This window comes from Cygnus atratus, chromosome 14 (assembly GCF_013377495.2).
Source record: "Cygnus atratus isolate AKBS03 ecotype Queensland, Australia chromosome 14, CAtr_DNAZoo_HiC_assembly, whole genome shotgun sequence".
NCBI lineage: Eukaryota > Metazoa > Chordata > Aves > Anseriformes > Anatidae > Cygnus > Cygnus atratus.
Genome location: NC_066375.1, coordinates 14,424,631 through 14,447,725, shown reverse-complemented (window position 1 = coordinate 14,447,725; position 23,095 = coordinate 14,424,631). Strand labels below are relative to the sequence as shown.

The window sequence follows — 23,095 nt, the reverse complement described above, 5'->3', positions numbered from 1 at the left end:
GGGCTAAGTAGTGTCTGCTATCATATTCCTCTCCCTTGGGAAGAATATGTTCCAGTCAGCAAACTGACAGGAGTGTATTTAGGTAGAGGCAGAGGTTTATTAAAATCTCTACAGAATACTATGGACCACTGTGGAAATATGTGGTTACTTGATATGGACATCTTTCAAACTTTTCTGTTAAAAGCTCTTGGATACTCAGTAATACGTTCCAAAACGCAATGATCTTGTGATAGAAGTGAACAGAACTTAGGTGAACCTTGGAACTGGACCAGCACCATTCTGAATGGACTTGGGCCTTTCATCTTAGTTCCTTGCATGCTGTGTATGATTGTTTTTTCATGAAGAATTGGCATAGTACGGATGATGTACATAGATCGTCATGCGATAACTCTGTATGTATACAGGCGGGCAGAAGGGTAAGCTGTCTGACTCTCAGCGCCTACGTTGGTGTTGGGGCTGCTGCAGTGCTCTGGCAAGGGCTGTGCCCTGGCTGCTCCTCCCCAGGTGCTGGCAGAGACCCTCTGGTGCTGAGGGGCAGTGCTCCTGGAGCTCCTCAGCTATGTGTGATGGAGCTTGTGCTGGTTCCACCTGGTGCCACTGGTAGCCCAAGGGATGAGCAACTCTTGCTCCAGAGTATCGGCACCTCTGCGATAAGCCCTTCCTGTGCTGATGGATGTTTCTTTGAGTAAGAGCTAGCGCAAGTGTATTACACTCCCTGAGAAAAAACACTAGTGCTGGAGTTGTGTGTGGAGGACTTTGAGGAAACAAATCCATGCCCACCCTCTCCCCCCCCGTGCTTCTGCTGTAACCTTCGACTAGAAACGTGATGGGTGCATGGTGCTACTCGGGAGGAATGTGGGTTACTGGAGGGGTGTTGTAACTGCTGGAGCATGTATGATCTGTAATGCATCTCCAAATATGAATATTTACAGGCCTGGGATGAGCTGTGTACAAATCATTCTTCTGCCTGTGCTGCCCTTTCCCCGATGTGACATAGTCATAAATTTCCTTCGGTTTGCTTTTGCCCTTGAATTTCAACTTAATTTCTGAGTTTAAATCTGCTCACTGGGGTTTGCTCATGGCTTTTTTCCCCTCCTCCGTGCTGAGGAACTGCAAATACAAGTATATGCTGGTAGCTTGTTGCTTTCCTTTGCTCTTCTGCTGTGCAACTGTTGGTAGTGAGTAGGAAGCTGGCTCCATTGCTAGTGTCCAGTCTGCTTGGTCACCGAGTATTTTAAATACACGGAAGGGCAGAGGCTTGAAGGAGGTCATTTATCCCAGGCTACCATTTAGCTTTAGCATCACATCCTTTCTGTAGTTTCTGTCGCATGCACTTGTGTTACTGCCTTTATTTCGAGCTCTTTGTTGGTCAAGAGCATTTTCCATCTGTGCTGTGCCCAGAAGCAGAACTTAACCAGTGGGGCCACTAGAGGAGCAGAACAGCCGGAGCTGTGCTTGCAGAAGCCAAGCCATTTCCCCTCTGAGTCCTCCAAAAGTTCTCTTAGTTTCCATGCGTTTAGAGAAACAGCATAAACTGCTTGTTTAGTTTTTGTTTTGTTACACTTTACAAACTTGATATTATTTCTTTAGAAAACATAACTTCAGAGAGACATTGGCTTTATAGATTGACCGCTTTGTTCTTGGTTTCTGTTGCATTGCGAGGCATTAAGTGCTGAGAATTTTGCTGCTTTGCCCGGGTTTTCAAATGCTTCAGGGATGATGTGATTTGCGACGATGCTGTACCTAAAATACAGTTAGTTTTTTGTCCGTTTTGTAATTCCTTCATGAATACAGTACTCTGATCTCCTATTAGCCATTTTTATAGTGCTTTCTTGTTCAGAATAATTATGCAAATAACCAATTAAACTAAGCTTTCTTTTAAGCTGGGGGGAAAATGGAAATACAAATTACAGATGATTAAAAAAAGAAAACTTAAATGCAAGTAATGTGTAGATGGTGCAGTGAAGATGAGATCCTAGTGAAGAGTCAATGAGTGTTTAAAGGTATTTCCTCTTGCAGCACATCGCTAAGTGAAAAATTTGGGTTATTTAGAAAGCCGTATGCAAGTGTTCATTGCTTAAGGCTATTTAAAAATAAGTGCAGAACATTATGAAAAGTGATGAGAAAACAAGGTTTAATAGATAAAGGAGCAGCATTCTACAATTGGAGAGTGTTCAGTGCTAAAGCTTGTAATACGTGTGTTGTAACTAGGGCAGAATCTATGATGTGATCTTTACGGGGCGGTGTTTTACCTTACTCTAATGTGAAAATAAGAGTTTAATATTCCCCTGGAGCATCATTGGAGAAATGTACCAAATGGACTGCTTGTTCAGTTCACTACTTGAAAATAAGGGGTTGAGAAGCAGATACCTCAGTTGGAGTTGCTGGTCAGTGCTAGCTTGGCACTGGTGTCCCCAGGAGAGCTGTATCTTGCGGCACTCGGGGTAGTTGGGTGGATTTTCAAAGGGATACTAACTGCTTGTGGCAGCCAGGCTTCCTGGCTTTCTTCTTAGTTCTCCGAATCTGCAGCTGTTCCAACAAAGCTCTCAGAATTCCGAACTTGAATTTCTCTGCTGTCCTTTCATGATTATTTGGGTTCTGTTTCCATAAAGACAGGTGCAAAATGCTGTTCATCTTAAAGGTGCCAAGTCCACCCCTCCTGGCACTGTGTGCCCTTGTGGGCTGCACCACATGTCAAGTCTGAGTAGCCAGGACATGGGAAAACACTTCTGGAGTGTTTCACACAGCTCCTGATGTTTCTAATGCTATTCTGCAGTCAGACATCTGTACGTATCAACTTTTAGAGCTACAATCCAAACCAGAACCTTCCTTGCTTGCTGCCTGGAAGACCGCCTCAATGCTTCCTCTCTGAAAACGTCCCTTCTACGTGTTTTGCAGTCTGAACTTTGGCAGGGGGAAGGTACGCCAGGTAACTGAGCTCCCTGCATCTTAGTAGAAAATGCTTTGAGGTAGGGAAGGAGAGACCATGCTGTTGGTTGGTAGTCCAGCCCTTCTTAGGATAATGAAAAGGTTTTGGCAGCAATGTCAGCAGCAAAATGGCTTGGCCCAGGTTCAGGAGCTTTCTCTAAAGAATACTCTCAAATGTATTAGCCTTAAATGCTGCCTTTCAAAGAGCAGCCTGTATATTTCATGGGTAGAAGCTGGACAGCTTGGAGGAAGGCTGTGTGGCTTGCAGGTGACCATATGCGTGCACTGTTGAAAGATACCTAGCTTCATAACAGAGGGGCTAGCGGCTGTACGTGACAGCTTCAGAGGCTTAGATCGGGTGTTAGGAGAAACCTCCCGCCTAGGAGAGCGATGTGGTGCTGGAGTTACCATCCCTGGGGAGCTTCGAGCCTTGCCTCGCCTGGCGAGTGGTGTGCTGGCAGTGAGGCAGCTCCTGCTCCAGGCGCTAGCTAGACTAGAGGGTACCTGGTGTTCCTTCCAGCGACATTCCTGTGGCATTACGGGTGTCTCCAGGCACATCGTACATGAACAGAATTGTAGTAGAAACCCCAGTAACTGTCTGCCTCTTCTCTTGCTGTAACTGATGCCAAGAGAAGATCCATCAGGGAGATGAGTGAGAGAGTAAAGCATATGTAGTGCTGCATCCTTTCACTGTTTTTTTTTCCCTCAGGGATTTCTCCTTCTTCCTTAAGATGTAGTAAGCAAAAGACCTGGTCGGAAGGAATATCTTAGCAGTTATCAGCAAGCTGGCATGCATTGGAAAAGTAAGATACTCGCTATTGCAGAAACTGCAAACAACAGGTGCAGCTGTATCAAATAACTCAGTATAGTTTATGCTAAGAAATTCTCATTTTGTGGGGTTCATCCTGCATCAGTTTCCTTGTGGTAAAAAATCCTGATCTTCTGAGCCCTTGTGGGGGGGGGAAAAGATTAGACTAGCTGTTCTTGGTTATTCTCATGCGCTTAAGTCAATATGAATCTGGAAAAACGCAGCCCATTAGAAAAAAGTCTGAGAACAAAGGTTCTGTTATTAATCATCACTTTTATTAAAACTGAGATAGAAGTTGTGGCAATCTGATGGGAAATAAATAATATGGGGGAAAATCCACCTGTGATGAGAAAATCACTGCAGCCAGACTTGACAGCAGAGACTTCCAGGTTTATGCCTCGGGACTGCTTCGAGACCCTGCAGAGCAATTGCCAGTGTCACAAACAAGGGGTCACATCTCCTCTCGCTTGTGCAGAAATCCAGTAAGCAAAAACTGCCACTGCAGGGCACGTATGTCTTGTGGCAGGCACGGCTTTTGAGTTTCTTGGCTCCTGGCAGTGATGTGGACCTGCTGCTGAGGAGCGTGCTCACCTCCGAGTGTGGGCTCTGGGAAAAGGGCTCAGCTGGGATGGGGCCTGGCACAGGTCAGCCGAATGGGAAATCAACCCGTGGTTGAATTGACAACAGGTTTTTCATTTTTGTGTCCGGTTTCAGATTGTGTAAAGCCCTGTCCTTCCTAGATCAGATATTCATGTCACATCACCTTAGTGTTCCTTATTTCAGGCCTGAAATACCCTCTTGTGCTATTCCTCCTTTTAACTTTCCACTTCCTCTCCCCTACCCTCCGTATCCTCCCAGCAGGTGTCCTCAACTTCTGTTGCCAGTCAGAAAAGTAGGACACCAGTGCGGAAGCCTTTCCCTGGCTCCCTCGTGGTGCAGCAGGCATTGCTACTCAGTCACTGGTGCTTCATCCATCCTGAGCCAACAGCCCTGCAAAGGGCAGGTCCGGAGCTGGAGAACTTGTGGGGCAGCTGCTGAGAGCAGCTGGTGCCCCCCGCAAGGCTGCTGGTGAGCTGCCACCTTGAGAGGCACCAGGCTTTGGGTGTGCTGCTGGGGTTCCTGCAGCCGTGTGGGTTTATGTATAAAGATTTACAGAAACAGATAGAGAGCAGTAAATAAAAGGAGAAGAGCGCAGCAGAGCGCAGCCTCTCTGAATTCCTGCCAGTGGAACAGACGATGGAATCACCAAAGGTGGCTGTTACCCTTACATTAATTATTCCTTGCTCTAATAATACACACCCGATTTCAGATAGCGTGCATGTAAACTGCAGTTCAAGTTAGTCCTCTGAGGTTACACAGTTTCTATATTCATTGCTGGTCTACTCGCCACTTACAGCTCGATAGGCGGCTGTGTGTGCATCATTAGCACCCGCCAGCTTCTGCTGTAGTGGGGTACATACAGGGTGAAGCCGAGTCCTCCATTCAGAGGTGTGCAGAACCTTCAAGGCCGGATATTCTTGCCTGTGCTTCCCGCTGTGGCCTAGAAAAAGTCAACAATGAGGTATTTGATTTCTGGAGCCTTTCTCTGAAATGTATTCCTGTGCTTTCTGAAGCTGTTGAGGCCAATTGGGATAATAAGCTGGGAATCCCAAGGTCGATCCCTCTTAAGGGAAGAAGTGTGGGGTCCTCCTGCTTCTCTGCATAAACCCTGTGGGTCCTCAGACCTGCCGGCTTCATTCCATGGCCAGCAAGCAGGGAAGCATGCACAGAGCAAAGAGTGGCTGCTTCACATGACTCAGAGGTGAACCAAGGGGATGGGATTATAGCTGCCTTTGTTAGGGCAGAAAAATGTGTGCTATGTCAGGCAAGGGTTTGTCTGCTGGTTGCTTCCTTGAGCTCACACAGCAAGATGGCAGGCCGAGGCACTGAGCTCCTTGCTCCCAGCTCCCTGTGCAGCACTAACAGAAAAGCATCCACACTTCTGCGTTACCCAAACCCAGCTGAGACATCAGTGGCTCACCTATCATTACGCAGAATGCATCTCCAGTGACAAAAATAACTGGTAATTAGCCAGCACTTCCAAAAACACTCTGGGCTGGTGAATAACTGCTGGAAAACACAAATGTGATATGAAGCCTAAGTAATTTGTGGGCAGAGGGGTCAGGGTGAGATTGTGGTGGTGCAAATGGGTCGGGACCTGAGCCTGTTGTCAGTGAACAGTTGTTAGTTTGGCTGGAGATGGCTCACGGTTTAGGTTGGGACCCTAAACCATTAGTTACTTGGGTGCTAGACTTGTTAACTTGACTCATAGCGTATTTTTTTTTCAATCATAGTCTGTAGTTATCTCTCCACATAATTTGCAGAAGGTACAAATTCCTTAGGGATAGTCAGAGCCAGAGAAATATGAGAGAACCCAAATCACGTGGAGTAAAGGGGGCAGATGAATAACTGTTGACCAAGGCAGGCTGATAAAATACTGAAATTTAAACAATATCATTTGCTTGGGTCTAGGTGACTTAAAATCACTCAGACACCTGGTTCTTGCTTTGGTTTGCCTGGTTGAAAATGAAAACAGCAATAAAACCCCCAACTTTATGCGCACACATATTATATTGGATAAGTATGTATGGAATAGTAATTTAATATTTTTGGTGTTACAGCTACCTGCAGTATTGTGAATGATCTCATTATGCCACTTTTAAAATACAACAGAAGGGGAAGAGCCTCAGAGCTCTGCAGTGAAAATAGATTTATGGGCAGTGGCCATGTGGGAAGAGTGTTCAGGACTGCCAGGTATGGGAAGAAGATCCATAAACAAAGGTGTTTTGGAGATATTTGAAATAATGAGCTGCACAGGAAGAATCAATCAGATGTTCCTGTTTGTTCTTTATCACAACATGAGAACAAAGGAGTAGTCGATCAAAATGACAAATTTAATATTTTGTTTTATAACAGGCTAATCATACAATAACACTGGAGGCTTTTTACAGGTGTGGATAATGAGAACCTGTCGTGCTGTATTTGTTTTAAAATGAAGCAAGGAGATGAATCCTCCTTGAAAGTATAAATGTGGTCCAAATTGCTTGGCTGCTGGGAGAAGCTTCTGCGATGGGAAGGTTATTCTCCATTTTGCTGTGATTGTTGCACCTTCATATGATGTATTTTTCGCCACCTGATTTAAAGAGCCTTTTATAGATCACATAAGTCATTGATATGATTCATCATTGCAATTCTTTTATTACCACAAAATCCTTTTCATTATATGTTATTTTGATTGATCTTGATGAAGTTCTTACTCGCATTCCCAGAGGGCGCACACAGTGCATACCCAGCGCAAACCTTCCAGAGTTAATTGAGCCATTCAACCCCTTTTGCTGTGTGCAAGAGATACTTAGGCGAGGCATTAGCAAGACCATCTATCTCTATTATCGAGACATCTGGTACTTTAAACAGACCTGTTTACATTCCTCTTTTTTAGCATTTTGCAAAAATAAAGCTATTGCTGCTTCACCAGGAAGCTTAACCTTGCCCTTATATAACTAAAAAAAAAAAAAGCCCTTGTTCTTTTAGTTGTTGTTCTGCAAAGTTTGTTTTTGTTGGCTATAGTAGAAAACTGGGCACTCAAGTTTGTGCTGCTAGTTTTGTGTGTGATTTTAGCTGGAAACATTTAGTCCCTGGAGTTACCCTCTGCAAGAATAACAGTATACGTTATACAGCAGATATACCAATGTTTGGGAAAAATCGATCCAAAGGCTGCTGCAGCTCTGCAGAATGTTTCCTAGCCTGTAGAATATTTACTCCAAAGAACTCCCAACTTTGAATCCAGCTATATATTTGGCATTGACTCAGTTTGGGTTTTTCTTTGGTCCAGGCGTGATTCAAATAAAACAGTTAAATAGCTCTTAGTTAACATTTCTGCCTCTTGTCCAGAGTTGGTGGTGCTCTGTTTCGGTACTGAGGATTCACTCTTGGGCTTAAAGCACAGAAGCAAAAGCACAGAAGGAATTTCTTACATTAGCTCAGTGCTGTAGCAGAGAACAGGTGGTGCGGTACCTGATGGGCCAAGCTGGGAGCTGAGCTTTTGCTGAGACGTGCTCATAATTAAATTATTTCTTAAAAGGGAAGCACAGATCTGGGTCTGCAGGGTTTGCCACCTGATTATGCATCTGTAGCCAACTCCCTAATCAGTTGTGTTTATTTAAATGACTAAATAGCAGCAGAAAACTGGTTTGGTTTAACTAAACACCATAGTGATAGGTCAGCGTAGGGCTTAAAGCTGGAGGGATGGAGGAACTTTGGTGTCTGTCAGCCAACCAGCAGCCCTTCCACAGAAGGGAAGCACAACGTGGGGCTTCTGTGTGCCTGCACCAGGGAGTCCCAGTGCCTGGGGTGGTAACAGCCCCATGCTGGCACAGAGGGAGCTCTGGTTAGGTAGCTGCCGGTGGCAGGGAATCCTCATCACCCTTGCAAATGCATTATTCTGCTGTTTGATCTGTTCATTGGTCACCTGCGCATGGAAACAAAGCTCCAACTCAAGCGTTCTTTACTTGGTGACTTGATGACTCAAGCATGTAGGAGCACTCCGCACCTCCTCCACCCTGGCTTCCATAGCAATGTCTGTGCAATCAGAGGGCATCCCTTGGTTAGCATGATGTACAAAATCCCGTTGAGGTCCTGCCCCCGGGCATGGCTGCACAGCGGCAGTAGGCCCAACTCCTCTGGGCCCAGGGCTGCTGCTCACCCCAGGGCTGGCAGCATGGGGCGGGGAAGGGCCTTGCCTCTTGGCACTCCCCTGAACATCCTAGCATCTTGCACTAACGGTGTGGTTGAAAAGCTGGCTTTAATTATGTTGCAGCCTTGCATCTGCCACTCCAATAGAACACTAAACCTGCCAAGTGTTCGCTCCTGCATAGTGCTTATGGAGAAACACCTCGTTGACTAAAGCTGAGAACAACCTGCAGCACTACCCCAAGCAAGCAGCCTGGTGACACGTTGCCCTGGTTTGTCCTCCTGTGCACTGTGCCATGGGCATGCTCTGGGCTTCCTTGCACAAAGAATGACCACGCGGGTCCTGGGCTCCGTGTGGGCATCTGTGTGCACACAGGGAGTGTTTGTGTGTATCCCAGTGTGCTGGGGGCACTAAGTGCCTTGCTGCCTCAGTGTCCTGGGGTGGTAATGTAGAGGAGGAGGAGGATTAGGAAAGGGAAGGATACTTCCTTTCCTCCCTTACAATGTGCTGTAGTCTCCTATGCAGTACAGAAGAGGCATTGACAATAAGCATCCAAATTGGTAGGATTACAGGGAAAATCCCCAAAGCAAAAGATGACTGGTATCACAGATACTTTAAAAAAAAAAAGTATATAATGAAAACTATGCAAGATGTTGCTGAGGTTAGGGGCCCTGCATTAAGTTGTTCAGGGGCAGAGTAAACTCTTGAGAGAATCATGCTAAAGTGAAAGAAAATAAAACCCGAGATTACTGCTAAATGCTGAAATTGCTTGGATGTTTTTTAATTAAAAAAAAAAAAAAGGCAAGCCGGGGGGGAGAGAAGAAGAGAAGCAGAAGTAGGGGGAGAGCCTGAGAAAGAGGGAGTGCGAGGCCGGGGGAGGGAGAGGGAAGGGGCTGCACACTCAGCTGAGCAGCGGGGAGGAAAGCCTCCAACGGAGGAGTTTGCAGCTTTCGATGTCTGCCAGCCGGGTGCCGGCACGCCAGCAGGTACTGCCTGGTGCCTCGGAGGATGTGGACTAAAGGCGAGTCGGAGGGACTGCAGACTCTAGGCATTGTGGTGGTGGTGTGCTCCTCTCTGAAACTTTTGCACTACCTCGGGCTAATTGACTTGTCAGATGGTAAGAGAACTTGCAAGTTTTCCGGCTCCTGTTTACTTGTGTTTAAATCTGTTTCAGGGAAGTAAGCGGCAGGCAGCAGGAAGGGTAGCACTGTCTGTCAGTGCACTGGTTTCTCAATGTTGTCTTCGTCTTTAAGACCCATACAGGCTGCAAGGAGGGAATAAGGCTTGATGTTTTATTGAGGACCTTTGTTTGCTTTCAGTATATTACCGTAGCTAGCGAGGATCTGAAGCTGTGATTTTTTTTTTGACATTACTTTATCTAATTTTCTTTATTTTTTTTTTGTATTTATTAAACCTTCTTTTTTCTCTTGAAAATAAATTTAATGCCAGCATGGAAAAAGGAAAGTCTCTCTTGGGGTAATAGAAGTACAGCTGATAATTAGGTGCATGATTTCATATGGATACCAAGACAAAGAAAACAAACAAGAAAACCTGCTGTGACGTTTGTAAATTTAAGACAAGATGGAAATAAAGATTCTGAATGTCAATAGAACAAAGAAAACTTTTCTGTGTTTGGTGCTGCAGGCACTTCAGTAAAGAAACCAGAAGCAAAATAACCTGGAGAGAAATGTTTCTGTTTTCAAGTACTGAATTGAAAGGTTTGGTCTCTTCACCTTAGCAGTGTGAAACTTTTTTCTTAAAGGCTTTTTCCAGGTGAGGAAAGCGTATGTATTTCAACAGTTAAGCAAACTGTGGTGATCGTATTATCTAATCATAAGGGGATGTATGTATCTCTGTGAATTTCAAAAGAAAAGACTTCTTAATACTTCTTAATGAACCAAATGAGAAAAAAAAAATGGACACACACCCCAAGTCACTGAGTGTATTTTTGCTTAGATTACTGATAGTGCCAAGTTTGTTTACAAAGCACAAGCAATGATAAAATACTAGCATAAGCTCCCACAATAGTTTGTGTGGCTATCTTTAAAATATGGGTTAGCTAAGGCTGACATAAGATTGAATAAAAGTAGAGGACATTTATATATTAAGTATATTTTGCTAGTTAATGGCGAAAGCAAGGAACGCATATGGATTTTTTATCTTGCCACTGCAAAAACCAGTGCTGTCATGTAATCCTAGCAATCCTCCTGCAGGATTAAGAAAAATAGGAAAAGTGGCCTGAATAGGAGTTATTTTCTTTAGACTAAGAGGAGATGTAAATTGTCATGTATTTTTCGTTAAACGCTCTGTGGAATACCAACATGTGTAGTTTACTCCTAGAGTGACAGTGGAGTTCAATTATATAATTACAAATAAATTAAAATATCTGACAATGACAGCTATTTTCAAATAACAGCAGCAGAACAGCTCAGCTTAAAAATGAGCTGTCAAGTCAAATGCTGAAAGCAATTGCATTGCTACCTGTTTAACAGCATGAACACTTTTATCCCTTCTTTCTAGATCTAATTACTGTAATTCCAATGTCTGCTATTTTCAAAGCAATTTTTTTCCCCAGAAGATTCTGCACAATTTCTCCAGCAAAGTCAAATACATGACAGGTGAGAAAGTTGTCTGTTCATGGATGAAATGAGCAAAAGTGAGCAAACAGTCCTAAAATATATTCACTGAACAGCTCTGGATGTGCATGTTTGCAGTCATCAGTCAATAATCACTCAACCCATTCAAGTGTAGAACGGTATATAGTATTTTCTTTCAACTCCGTTTGAGGGAGTACCATAATAATTTCTGATGGATTATCTGACAGATAGAAGCATGATTCTATAAACCTTACCAGCTCTGATTTTTTTTTTGGCTGTAGTTCTTCTTGTTTGAAAAATAGCTCATTTGGAGATCCAGATATATTTATTTGGCATTTGTTAAATTATATGATTTTGGTTTTTCCCCCTTCTGCCTCTTTACTTGTACTGAGTATTAATTACATCTGTAAGTAGTAAGGTTAATGTAATGTAAGTGCTTGTTAATGCAGTGCGATGCAAATTTCAATCATCTGAAAATCTCTAAAGGTGGTATTCAATTCTCTTCTTTGGTGTGCTGTGATTGGGAAAGTACAGTGGGTGTTTATATTATGCCATAAATACTTCTTATGTCTTTATATTCACTAGAAGCGCTCACTGCTTTTATTTATAGAGATCCAGAAATTCCAGGGGCTTTCTTATGCCTGTGTGCAATAGCACTGAAAGGAGCTGTTGGAATTGGCTATATTCCTCTTGCTTTTTAGAACCAGTATTATTCCATCTCCTGTAGCCAGAACAGACCTCCTCAAGCATTGTTCCTTTGTATAGCAAGGAGAGGGGGGGAAGAAAAAAAGCTGAGTGCTGATTCTTCATTCATATAACATAAGAAGCAAGACTTAAGGAGAAGAAAATAGTGTAGATAATAATTCAGGGAATGTGGAATTTTAGAAGTGGCTGCAGTTGAATGCGTGTTTGTTCAGCTCTTTCTCTGACAGTTATGTTCCAGATGTAAGGTTTGGTTCTTGCAAGTAGTTAGTTCAGGTGATTGACAAAATGGCTGAAACCAGAGGCATTAGTGGTAGTTTTAATTCCAGAGAACAACCCAGAGCTGTGTGCAGCATTTTTTTTAAATATTAATTTAAGTGAACAGGATCTCTTTTTTCTTATTTTTTCCCCTTCAATTCTTTTGTCCCACCTGAAATGCAGGTGGAGTGAATGTATTTGAAATTATCCCATAAAACTCAGCCAAACAGAAGAGCCCCAATGAGATCAGACCTTGGCTTGTTGTAAATGTTAATGTTTTCCAGAATTCTTCATTAACGTGTTCCTATTTGCTTACAACCAAATGTTGAAGGCTGGAATCTAGATACAGTTCTACAGTTCTAAAGCCAAATTTGCTTGACTAAACAGAGAAGTTGCGCAAAGCATGGGGCATTTTTTTGTGATCCAAATAGGTTAAGAAGCATGAAAGATAAATTGTTTTATGCTTATCTGTCACTGTTTTATCTTTTGTGGGCTTTGTTTTTTTGGCTGTGTTCTTGCTGCTATCCTGTGCTGGGACAGGGAGCTGCTGCAGTCTCATGAGGTCAGGTCCAAGCTCCCGATGAGTACACACAGTCACATCCAAAACGGTGGGCCATGAGTCCAAGATGTATGTTCTAAAGTGCAGCGAGACATCGGCCGGTAATTAAAGGTATTACATGCCACCTGGGGTACATCTAGTAACATTTTGTATTGAATCATGCTTGGAGACCAATAACCCTCTCTGTAAAGCGAGAGTAAATTCTGGCCGTACATTTGTTTTACGAGTTTGGCTTTAACCCAGCTTCTTTGCTGACCATACATCTATCCTCGATACTCCTGAAGCATTAATAAATTAAATTTCTTCAAATTAGAAGGATCCAAAGCAAATGTGTGGTGCTTTTGGACTAGTTCAGTGTTGATTCAGTGACACCCACAGCAAGGTGCAAAATCCTGCAAATAAGTGGAGTAAAAGATACCACTGAGTGTATTGGTCCTCATAGTGCGTTTATTTGCCAAGAGCTGTGTTCACAACAAAAACAGCTGAATCCTGCCGCAGGAACTGTGGAGTTCAGATCCAAAACAACCAGAAAGTGAAACTGACAACATGCTAACCAGTCACCTCTGAATCGCATTGGTTTTACCTGTGGTACTGTTGCAAGTGTTGGGACTGGGAATAGCCCAAGACAAATCATACCTGATTCTTGAGGTACTGCGTGGTTTAACTGTGTATAAAGGATAAAGCTGCTGTTGAGCAGATCGGTTGGGCATGTGGAGCACACCAGGGTTCCTGTTCCAGCTCCTTGGGCCCAGCCCTACAGAGATCCTCATTGTCCAGCTGCTACTAGCAGCAGGTGCTAGGCAGTCTGCAGTGAGATGTATCATGTGAAGTAGGAATATTCTTTTGTAAGAGCTGTCATGAGAGCATGTTCTTTCCTACAGCTTCAGGTGGGGACTTCTGATATGCTTTAAAGAGAGGGAAATAGTGAAGTGATTTGAGCAGGTTAAAAGCTGGAGTCCTTTTGACTCCAAGGCACCCCAGGAAGGTAATGAGCTATGGGAGAGAAGGGACCAAACCCATCACCTTCAGCATGTTACAGCCTCCACACTGTGATGTTATGTTGCAGCTGAATCAGTGTATTTCTGTACGTCATCCCCAGTGATTCCTTTCCAGTTGTCCTGACCCATACTGGTGTGCAGGGCCTGGTGCTGGGGACACTTCTGAAACCCCAAATATGTGTCAGTGCTGGCAGAGCTCAGGCAGCACACCACTGCAGAAGTCTGGTTCCTTTTGCTACTAGGCCAATTCCTCCATTTCATGCAATTATTTTTACTTCAGAGGGAAATTATTTGCAAACTATTCAAAGGGCTGAAGTGAGAGGGGTTATAAAAATGCCATTTATTGTCACATCTTCTGATGTGCAGGGTAGCAGGCACCTGAGTTCCTGCACAACATCCTCCAGCCCCAGTTACTCCCGATGCGGGATCCTGTTCCTGTTGGCCTCCTGAATGCAGCTGCTGCCCTGTCCCTGCCCACCAATGTTAATTGCTGGGTTTCCCTAAATAGGGCACCTGATGACAGTGCTGGCTGGATCATGCTTCTTACAAATTTTGTATCTCACGTTTTTCTGTACTGTGTTCTACTATAGCACTTTCTTACCTCAACTGTTTTTTTGTTTTTGTTTTTTCAGTCATGGAAGTTACAACGCAAATTCAAAACTTTTACCTTTGAATACAAGAGAGCAGAAACTCAATGAAAACTTTCCCGGAAGTTCCTGAGAAATGACCTGCATTACTTCGTGTACCTGCCTTCCTGGCAGGGTCCTGCAATATGTTTTTATAGGCAAAACAGAAACGTATAAAACTTCTAAATGTGATGCTGCTTGTATTTTAAGGAAAAAATGGTTAGCCTTGAGGATTGCTTGGTCACGCTCCTGAATACCATAGTTAGTTGTATAATAAAACATAACGCGTTGTGATGTACCACTGAAGTGAGACTTTTCCCCTGCCTGCTCAGGTGGGGTTGGCCCTGCAGGATCCCTGCTCTTAATTGAAATTGTGTTTTTAAGGACTGCTCTTTGCCTAGTAAGTGGCAATTTTGTGCACAGTTCTCTACTGACTCTGATAGTACGTGTAGTTTGATGTGGGATAGAGATGTTGGTTTTGTTATTACTTGGTAAAATTTCAGCTTGCTCTCACATATGTGGTCATCCATGTGCCAAGTGGTACGCCCTTTAGTGGCATACATGAAGTTATATAAGTAGTCACGTTACAGGACTCTGTAGCTCTGCCATGAGGCATCTGTTGACAAGGCCACACTGGGTCGTTTCCCACCCATATGAAGAGTGTTGAGGGTGCAGCAGATCCCTCTCAGTCCCATCCACTTCCATGTCTTGCAGCAGTATGAATTCGAATGTTTTTACATAAGCCCCGCATGAGCTGTGGTAGTGTGCATAAGCAGGCCCTTGTCTTCATGACTCATTTATTTTTTTTCATGTTCATGACAATGTAGGGAAGTGAATCAAGTCTAGTAGATCAGAATCTTGGGCTACAGATCTTATTGCAAATATTAAATTGCAGTATCTCCACTGGGTCTCAGGGTTTGTTTTTTTTATATGTTGGTCTGAGTTAATGTAATGATTCACTGTTCAGTTGGTAAAAATGAGACCCTGGTTCTGAGGTATAGCAGTAAAATACCTTTTTTATTATATTTTTTTTTTGGAGGGGGGGAGAAGTGGATTATCCATTTCAGAACCTCAGTTTTCCATTGTCAGGGATATATTATGATAGTATTGCTTGTCTTTGCATAGTTGTACCACGTTTGCAGACAGACAGCTAACTTTCCTATGTTGATAACTGGCAGGACCAAGTCCCACGGCATGAAGGGAAGGAGTCAGCAGATAAACAAATGCCCCAAGTGCTGCTGCTGAGCTTTAGTACTTTTGGGCATGGTCCTTCCTCATGAAGTTATTACCCACGTCTGTATGGGGAAATGACATACACCCAAGAGAGTACAGAGCCAGGGGTGTGCAGCCAAAATTAAATTAACCTCACGATTCCTGGTTTTCTGCTGTTTTGTGTTCTTCTTGTGTAGGATTATGCCCATGTAAATCTGGGGAAGCGTATATGTGCATTTATAATCATTGAGTTTTTAAAAAGTTATCCTGACTAATCATTGTTTCCTATAGTGAAATCTTTGAATTTATTGCAACACTTCCAGCTTTCGAGGTTTCGTCTCTCACATAATTAGCTGGCCCTGAGACTTCATTATCTAGTCTGTGGCAGGAGCTCTCCTGAATGCTGGGAGCTTTGTGGACAGCCTGAGCCGTTGGCTCCTGGTTGGAGATGGAGTGAACTTTGTTTGCTCCATGTTGTCTTCTGATTTCACTTCAGCACCTGCTAGTGCCGAAGGAGCCTCTCCAGATCAACTCCTGACACTTGCCTCTGATGTTCTGGGGCTTTCCTCTCAGCTTCAGCTCTGCTAAGGAGAAGGTTTGACGTGGTTGATTAATTGCAGTCATTGCACTCCCTGAGGAACTTGAGTTGTTCATGCCATTGCTGTGTTAACACCGAGGCAATTAGTGTCTGGTACTCCTTGAGACAGGCAATTCAAGCCTTTTAACTCCGAAGGATTTGTTCTAGCAGCAGCGATTCTGCCTCAACCATCAGGATCCATGGAGTGATGCAGTTAATAGCTGTAATTACTTATGGCTGTATTTGGAAGAGCATATTGTGCTGCTCTGATGTTTGTTGTAGTTGCCCTACTGATAACCTTTCTGTTGAAATAGAAATTTCTTAATCATTTATATTCATGTTACAGTAATGCTTCACGTTTCCCTGCTCGGCATCCTGTTTACTGTCGGGTCTGTGAGTGAACCCACTGTGTGTGTTTGTATATTTGTAAGCTATGTCTTCGTGGCTTAACAGCTCCCCTCTGCTCTGCGTGCAGCGCTCCTCCAGCTTTGCATCTAGGTTAGGCACGTATAGTTCCTGTTGCTACTGCAGCTGCTGTTTCATCTGGTTTCTTGCCCTTGCAGGGTTTTGTCTGCCGGCAACCTTGCAGTGTGCTGGGGTTGTGGAGCTCTCTATTGACTGTCTGTGTCCCCTTGAAATACAGCATTGCCTTAAAGAAAACAGTCTTGTGTCCCTGTCCCTCTGCTTTTTGTGAGAAGGCTGTAAGTGTCACTGCTATACAGAGCCTGTGACTGGACCCGAGGTTCTGCTCTTCTGGTCTCTCCGCCTTGGGGCAGTGCCACCCTCCCAGCTTAGCCCTAAGCCTTGCTTACTAGATTTCCATGTTCAAGCGAGACTGCCAGACTGCCACAGCCTCTGCACACAGACCTGGTGGCCCTGAAGCCACTCAGCGCTCGTCTTTCCACATAGGCTTCCTTGAACGTTTTCTTTGTCTTTAGCATGTAGTCTGGTTCAGAGACTTCCCTGCAGGTGTTTGGTGTCTCCTTGCTTATTTTGGTTAGTGAGAAAACAATTAATTCACTTACTTAAGCACTTTCCAAATTAAAGGTTCACATCAGTAGGTATAAATATCCCACAAGCACCCCATAACTTGCACAGGCACAGAAGCTGAAACTCTTTGAAGCATTGTACCTACCTGGTCAGAGCCAAAGTTGTAGGTTTTAGGATTGCTGGGCAGGGGGAAGCTGTGATGGGACAAGTATAGGAGTGCTTCTTAAAATGAAGTAGATGAGAAAGGTAGAGTCCATCCCGCTGCCTCAAAGCAAGGTCATACCTGCCTTAGTAAGTCCATGCCAGCATGACAGACTCAGTACAACGTTTTGTCTTCAGTCCAGCAGTGGACATAGAGAACAGATGATATCTTTCATCTTTGCACAAACCTCATAAAGAGTATTATGTTCTTTCAGCTTGTTCTCCCCCAATGTAAATAACTTTTTTGTTCTTTTTTTGTTGTACAGTTTGTAGCCTCTGATTGTTTTCACTGCTCTTTCTCAAAGCATTTGTCAGTAAACCACTTTTTTTTGAAGCTGTGACCTAACTGCCTCTGAGCACAGCAGGGATTGCTTCACGTAGCTGGCCAAGTGTATTCCTGTTTGCACTTCCAGTGAGGTGGTCGTCATCTTTGCAGCAACGTGGAGCTATTCATTTATGTTCAGCTGCTTACCCACAGTTATCTGCAGATCTTCAGCCTGGACTGCTATTCCTCATCTTCTCTTTGTGCATTTGTTTCTCTTCTCTGCCTTGTAGCCTTTTGCGTTTGCCTTTATCAAACTCCATCTAGATATTTTCAGGCCTTTTCTCACATTGCTGATCTGTTTGAATTTTTTTGCAGTCCTGTCCAACATGATACCTGCTCTGTCTGACCAACCAGGTTGGTAATAAACAAGTTGGCCCAGGAAGGACCTCAGTGGATTCCCATTTGGTGCCTTCCGTTCTCCTGATGCTGAACCACAGAGGCTGCCCTCTGAGCAGCTGCCCAGCCAGCTCCCATCTGTGTCGTTGGCAGCTCCGAAGACTGTTCTTCCCTCAGCTTTCAAAGGAGAATGTTGTGTGAGACAGGATCAAAACTATTATACAGTTCAAGATGTAATGCATTCACTGCTTCTCTCCTGCACAAGGATGTGCTATATCTGTTCAGTTTTGTTTCTCTCTATTGCATTTTTGGCAAATCCGTGACCTTTGCTTGTAAGCATACATCATTAGCTGTTCCAGTGTAGCCTGAGAACTGAAGTGAAAGATGTGAAAAAAAATTTATATGGTACTATAATTGTTCCCTCTCCTTTAGCCATGTGTCCCTTCTAGGACAAAACAGAAGATCCTGCCTTTGGTCTTCCAGTTCTTTGAAGATAGGGAAAACACAGAGATCAGCAATCCTGGGAAGTTAGGAGCAGGACTTCCTCATCTTTTATGCAACAAAAATACACCACCTGTGTTTCACAGTTCCTGCTGAAGTAATCACCTACCTATGTAGGTGTTCAGCCTGAGATCTATGAAGTTTTGTGGGACTCTCACAGGGTTGTAATTCAGTCAGTCATCCTGTAGGAAGTATTGTTTGTGATCTTCTGCTTCAGAAGTTCTGAATGAATAGATGAGGATTGTATTTCTAGTCCATTGGTGCAATAGTTGGTCTGTGTGCAGCGTGGCAAGTCTTCCTGTTCAGAAAGCATTTCAGTGTCACCAGACCCGTCTTCAGCAGAAAGCATTGCAGAGCCAAGTGGTGTTTGCATCATACTCACCTGGGGCAGCACAGAGGCTAACAACTGTTGTTTTAATCTTTATTTCTGCTCTGGTAAAAAGAATGCATTAGGGTGTAGTGGTGAAAGATACAGAAGTGAATGAAGATTGTAGAAAAACAGCAAGAACAACCTCCTTCTGAAAGCACAAATCCCATGTTTCAATAAATGTTACAGTTGTGTCATCAACAGAAAGCCTGAGCACAGCAGGCTGCGTGCGTGTTTGTTGGAGGACTGTGCATGGCTGAACTGTATGGAGGGAGCTTCTGTGCTTTATGTAGCAGGTGGCTGAGAGAAAGGGATCTCTTTTCAGTGGGGTGAAGTTCTGGGGACGGGATAGAAAGTGAAATTAAGTGCTTATCGCTTTACGCATTAGTGTTTGAAGGACTTAGGCATTGAGCTGACTTAGGAGTTTGTTAATGGTTTGGAAAGTGCAGACCTTTGTGATAGTGATGAATCAGCAAGGTAACTGTCTTAATTAGCTATTCTGGTAAGCATGACTTCAAAGGGGACAGCTTGGGTCTCTTATACTGTTATTTTTTTGAATACATTTTTAGGCATACAAAAAGAATATACCAATATACCACAGCAAAACTGGTAGCATTTCTCACGCCGTCATTTCATGATTTCTGTGCTTTTGTTAACTCCCCAAATATACAGAAATGCAGTAGCCCGTGACTTCTGTACCTACTTACAGTTTTTCTCCTCCAGTTGGCTGCTCTTCAGTCAGACTCCCTCCCTAAATTAATCAGTTTTTCTGCTGGGTTGAAGGATGTGGGAAGAGACTGATATTTGTGCATCTTAAAGGAAGTTAAATAGAATTGAATAAAACTTTATGGATATCCTTATTTTTTGCAAGGATTTTTGTTTGGTTTTGTGTTTTTTTGGAGGGTAAAATGCATAGAGGACAAGCTGCTCTATCAGCTTTCTAAAGGGTAGGATCTTATGCTTTACCTGCAAGAAAGACTGGGCTGCAACACGCTGCATCAATTCTGCCCTTGCTTGCAAAATAGCAGTCTCCAGGTGGCCTCCCAGCTTCAGAAACACAGCAGGTATGAGATGAGACATGACGCTGTGTGATGCACTCGTGTGTGTACCCCCACATCGTGTCAAATGGCCACCGTGACAGTGGGGTAGGCGTGTTCAATGCGAAGACCTCAGTGGATGTAGAGCTTGCAAAGCAAATCCTTGGTTTAAGGAAAAGCTAATGTGGGTTACAAAAAATAAATGTACGGTGTTTTCTAAACTTGAATGGTGACGTCACTGAAGATCTGTTCGCCCTTGTGCAAACTTTATTTCTGAGAAGTTCTCAAAGCTGCTTGTAACTTGTGTAAGCGCTGGCTATGGAAGCTGGAGGCTCCCTAGTGCTGCCAAACTGGGCATCGGGCTGCTTGGCTGATGTTAGTGTCTGTGATGGATCGGTACTGGTCAAACTGGGTATATATGATAAGCTTGGCCTTCTGTTCTCTCATCATTTATTTTCCTTCCACTTGGAGACCTTTCTCTGATGTGTTACGGGATAAAGAGCTGCTGAGCGATGGGGGATTCAGGCAGGAATGTGCTCCAGTCCCATGCAGGTTACTTTGTGTTGCAGGGATGGTGTTTCCAGAACAATGTAATCAAAAGCAAACAAGTGCTCCTGAAGGTTCAGGCAGGAGATTGTAAGCATAATATGGATTTCATTTCCTCGAGAAGGTTTTTTCTTCCAAATATATCACAGCATTAAAGTTGCATAGTGTCAACTGATGTGAGGGGTTCAGTCTAACCTCTAATTGTCCTTATCTACTAATCCTCAGGAGTGTAGATAAAATTTTCTGTAAAGCACATCCTTGCCGGTAAATTCAATTAAAATGTATCAGCAAGTTAGAGATGTGAGCTGAATGAAGAAGTATGAAATAGAAAGCTAAGTCTATCTTGATGCTCTCAAGTTTCATTTCCTTGCAGTAAGAGCTTGTCACATTGCAGGGGGCTAGAAGTGGGTGTCTGAGTTTTGAGCTGTTCCTGAATGCCGCTGTCCTTTGGTGAAGGTGGTGAGAGAGGCTGGGGGCTGTCGCTGGAGCAGATGGAGAGCACCAGCACAAGGACAAGCTTCTTAAGGAAGCCATCTCGTGACATTATATCTGTCCAAATATCCTCTTCTTTGGGTAGAACTGGCTTTGGAGATGGGCTCAGAATCTTTCTGAAGGAGGTGAAATGTCAGCTGGTTTTGTCTGGAAGTTCAGATCTCTTCAGTCCTTCCTGCTCTCTCAGCTACTCATGATGCCTTCAGGTTTTCAGACGTGTAGATCCTAGCAGGGTGCTGTCATTGCTCCTTTACTGCCAGCTGGGTAACTGTTTGGATGCCATAGGGCCCTGTAACAAGACACTGACCTTATTAAGGTGCGTTTCTGAGGTAACTTGGTGCGTGTACTGATGGTACAATATTGTATTCCGTCTGTTTTAATGTATTTAATGTCTGAATTCTTCCTGCGCAGCAGCAGGAGCTGGAGTAGCACATGAGTGTATCAGTGGGGGAGCACTAAAATAGTTCTTACAAAATCTGGAAATCCAAACCAAGTAGCAGAATATATCTGCTCTGGTTATTATGGTGTTTACTGTACTACCTAGTGGGGCATATAACTTGAACTACCACCTGATAGGTGAAATTCAGGCTGAGGCTTGAAAAGATCTTGATTTTAATCCAGTCTGACTGCTGCCCTGCTGGGTGACTTGCCATGAGGTCAGTCCCATCAGGAAGATTTGGGTAGCGAAGATGAATTTCTAATGTAACTTCTTCACCTGCTCAGAGTGTCCAGGGAGTTACTTGTCTGAAGCCAGAAAGGAGCTAACTAACTTTTTTTCATCCTATTCTGGAAGTACAATGCTTACATAATGGCCATTAGCTTGATTGTTTTATTTGGCATCAGTTAAGTTCTCTTCTCAAAACACTGTTTATGTGCCTATTTATTTCCATCATATCAACACTTCTGTAGAAGTAACAGTAAAAATAAAAACCGTATCTGTGCAAGGCCAGCAATGAATAATACTTTTCAGACAGAAGTTCTTAAATTCTGTTGCTGTCAAGTTTTTACACTTACCCTGAGCTTCAAGATGCTGATCAAGGCTTTTTGGGGGAATTGAAGCATAATGGAATTTGGCTGAAGTGTGGCAGCTATGCAGATGGGTGTACAGCACAAACAGAGTTAGTGTTTTGTTGCAGGTTATCATACAAATGATTGAAAATGTTTATGATCTTTATATTTTTTAGCAGCGTGTAATAACACTATCAGACTACGTATAGCCAAACATATATATCTGTCCTTTCAGACCCCTCCCACATTTCAGTCTGGTTTTGCTGAAAACTTAATATCCTCACAACTCCATAATGATTTAAATAATTTATATATACCAATTAGCTGTCTGGAAGATGCCAAAAGCCATTCATTTCATCAACCCTGAAATCGTACCTTCTTCAGAATTAAATCAAAGCACTCTGCGGTATTAAAGCTATTATGAACTTTGTAAGACAGCTAATAGCATAGAAAATGGATTAGGCATGTGTTGCTCTGCATTTACGGACTGCAGCATCACTTGGAGACACGGGGTACATAAAGGCTTTGTTCCTCTTGAGTTCCCTGTGACCTCTCCATTCAGGTGCATCTGTCTGGTCAGAGCGCCACTGAGCACAGGGGATTCCTGCACCGCAAGACCTGCGTGTCATCCTGCTGCCTTGCAGTCAGCAGCGATAGGAATTGCCATGTCGCTGGCTAAGTACAAGGAGATGCTGCCTGGTGTGAAAAGCTGCTTTGTGTTTCACTGATGTTGGTTGAACTCCTCTGACTTGTACTTGTTTCTGGATTACACTAGTGGGAAGGGAACCTGTCCCCTTCAGCTCTGTGCGTACCCCATAAATTCCCATTTTCTGTTGAGAGGGGTGCCAGAGAGCATCAGCTGGGGTAATGCTGATCACAACTGAGCTGCATCCGACGCTGTAGTGAAGTTTGGACTGAGATACCCAGTTGATTCTCATTCCATGCCTTTCTCCACCATGAAACCTCCCCACGCATTATTGAGGTACAAAATAACAGGATCAGTTTCATAAAATAATCAGGAGGGCTGCAAATCAGGGCACTGTGGGCGGAGTGAGTGTGTGGGTAAGAGGGAGGAGAACAAACCAAACACAATACTGTTTGCAGGTACTCTTCACCTGGGAAGGTTTTCATCTTGAGGATTTCTTCTCTTGAAGGTGTGCCTTATGGAGTCACCCTCAATGCGTTTCTCTTTCCTCGTTGTACGAGAGCACAGTCCTTCTATCAAAGAAGAGAGCAGCTTGGCTTGGCCTCCTGAGGGAGAGCAGATAATGTTTTGTAAATTCGAGGAAAATTTTCTT

The 23,095-nt window shown here is 43.7% G+C and overlaps 1 protein-coding gene across 5 annotated transcripts in view; it reads left to right on the top strand.

Annotated features, from left to right (window-relative positions):
- The window catches only part of KCNIP1 (potassium voltage-gated channel interacting protein 1), a 372,180-nt gene that overhangs the window by 310,947 nt on the left and 38,138 nt on the right, over positions 1–23,095 (top strand). The window contains exon 1 of one of the 5 annotated variants that reach the window (XM_035562937.2): positions 18,031–18,043. The exons of the other annotated variants lie outside the window; for them this stretch is intronic. Coding sequence (XP_035418830.1) covers positions 18,037–18,043 — 7 coding nt within the window. The 5' untranslated portion in view covers positions 18,031–18,036. Of the gene's footprint in view, positions 1–18,030; positions 18,044–23,095 lie in introns of those variants that run through there. 5 annotated transcript variants of the gene reach the window in all.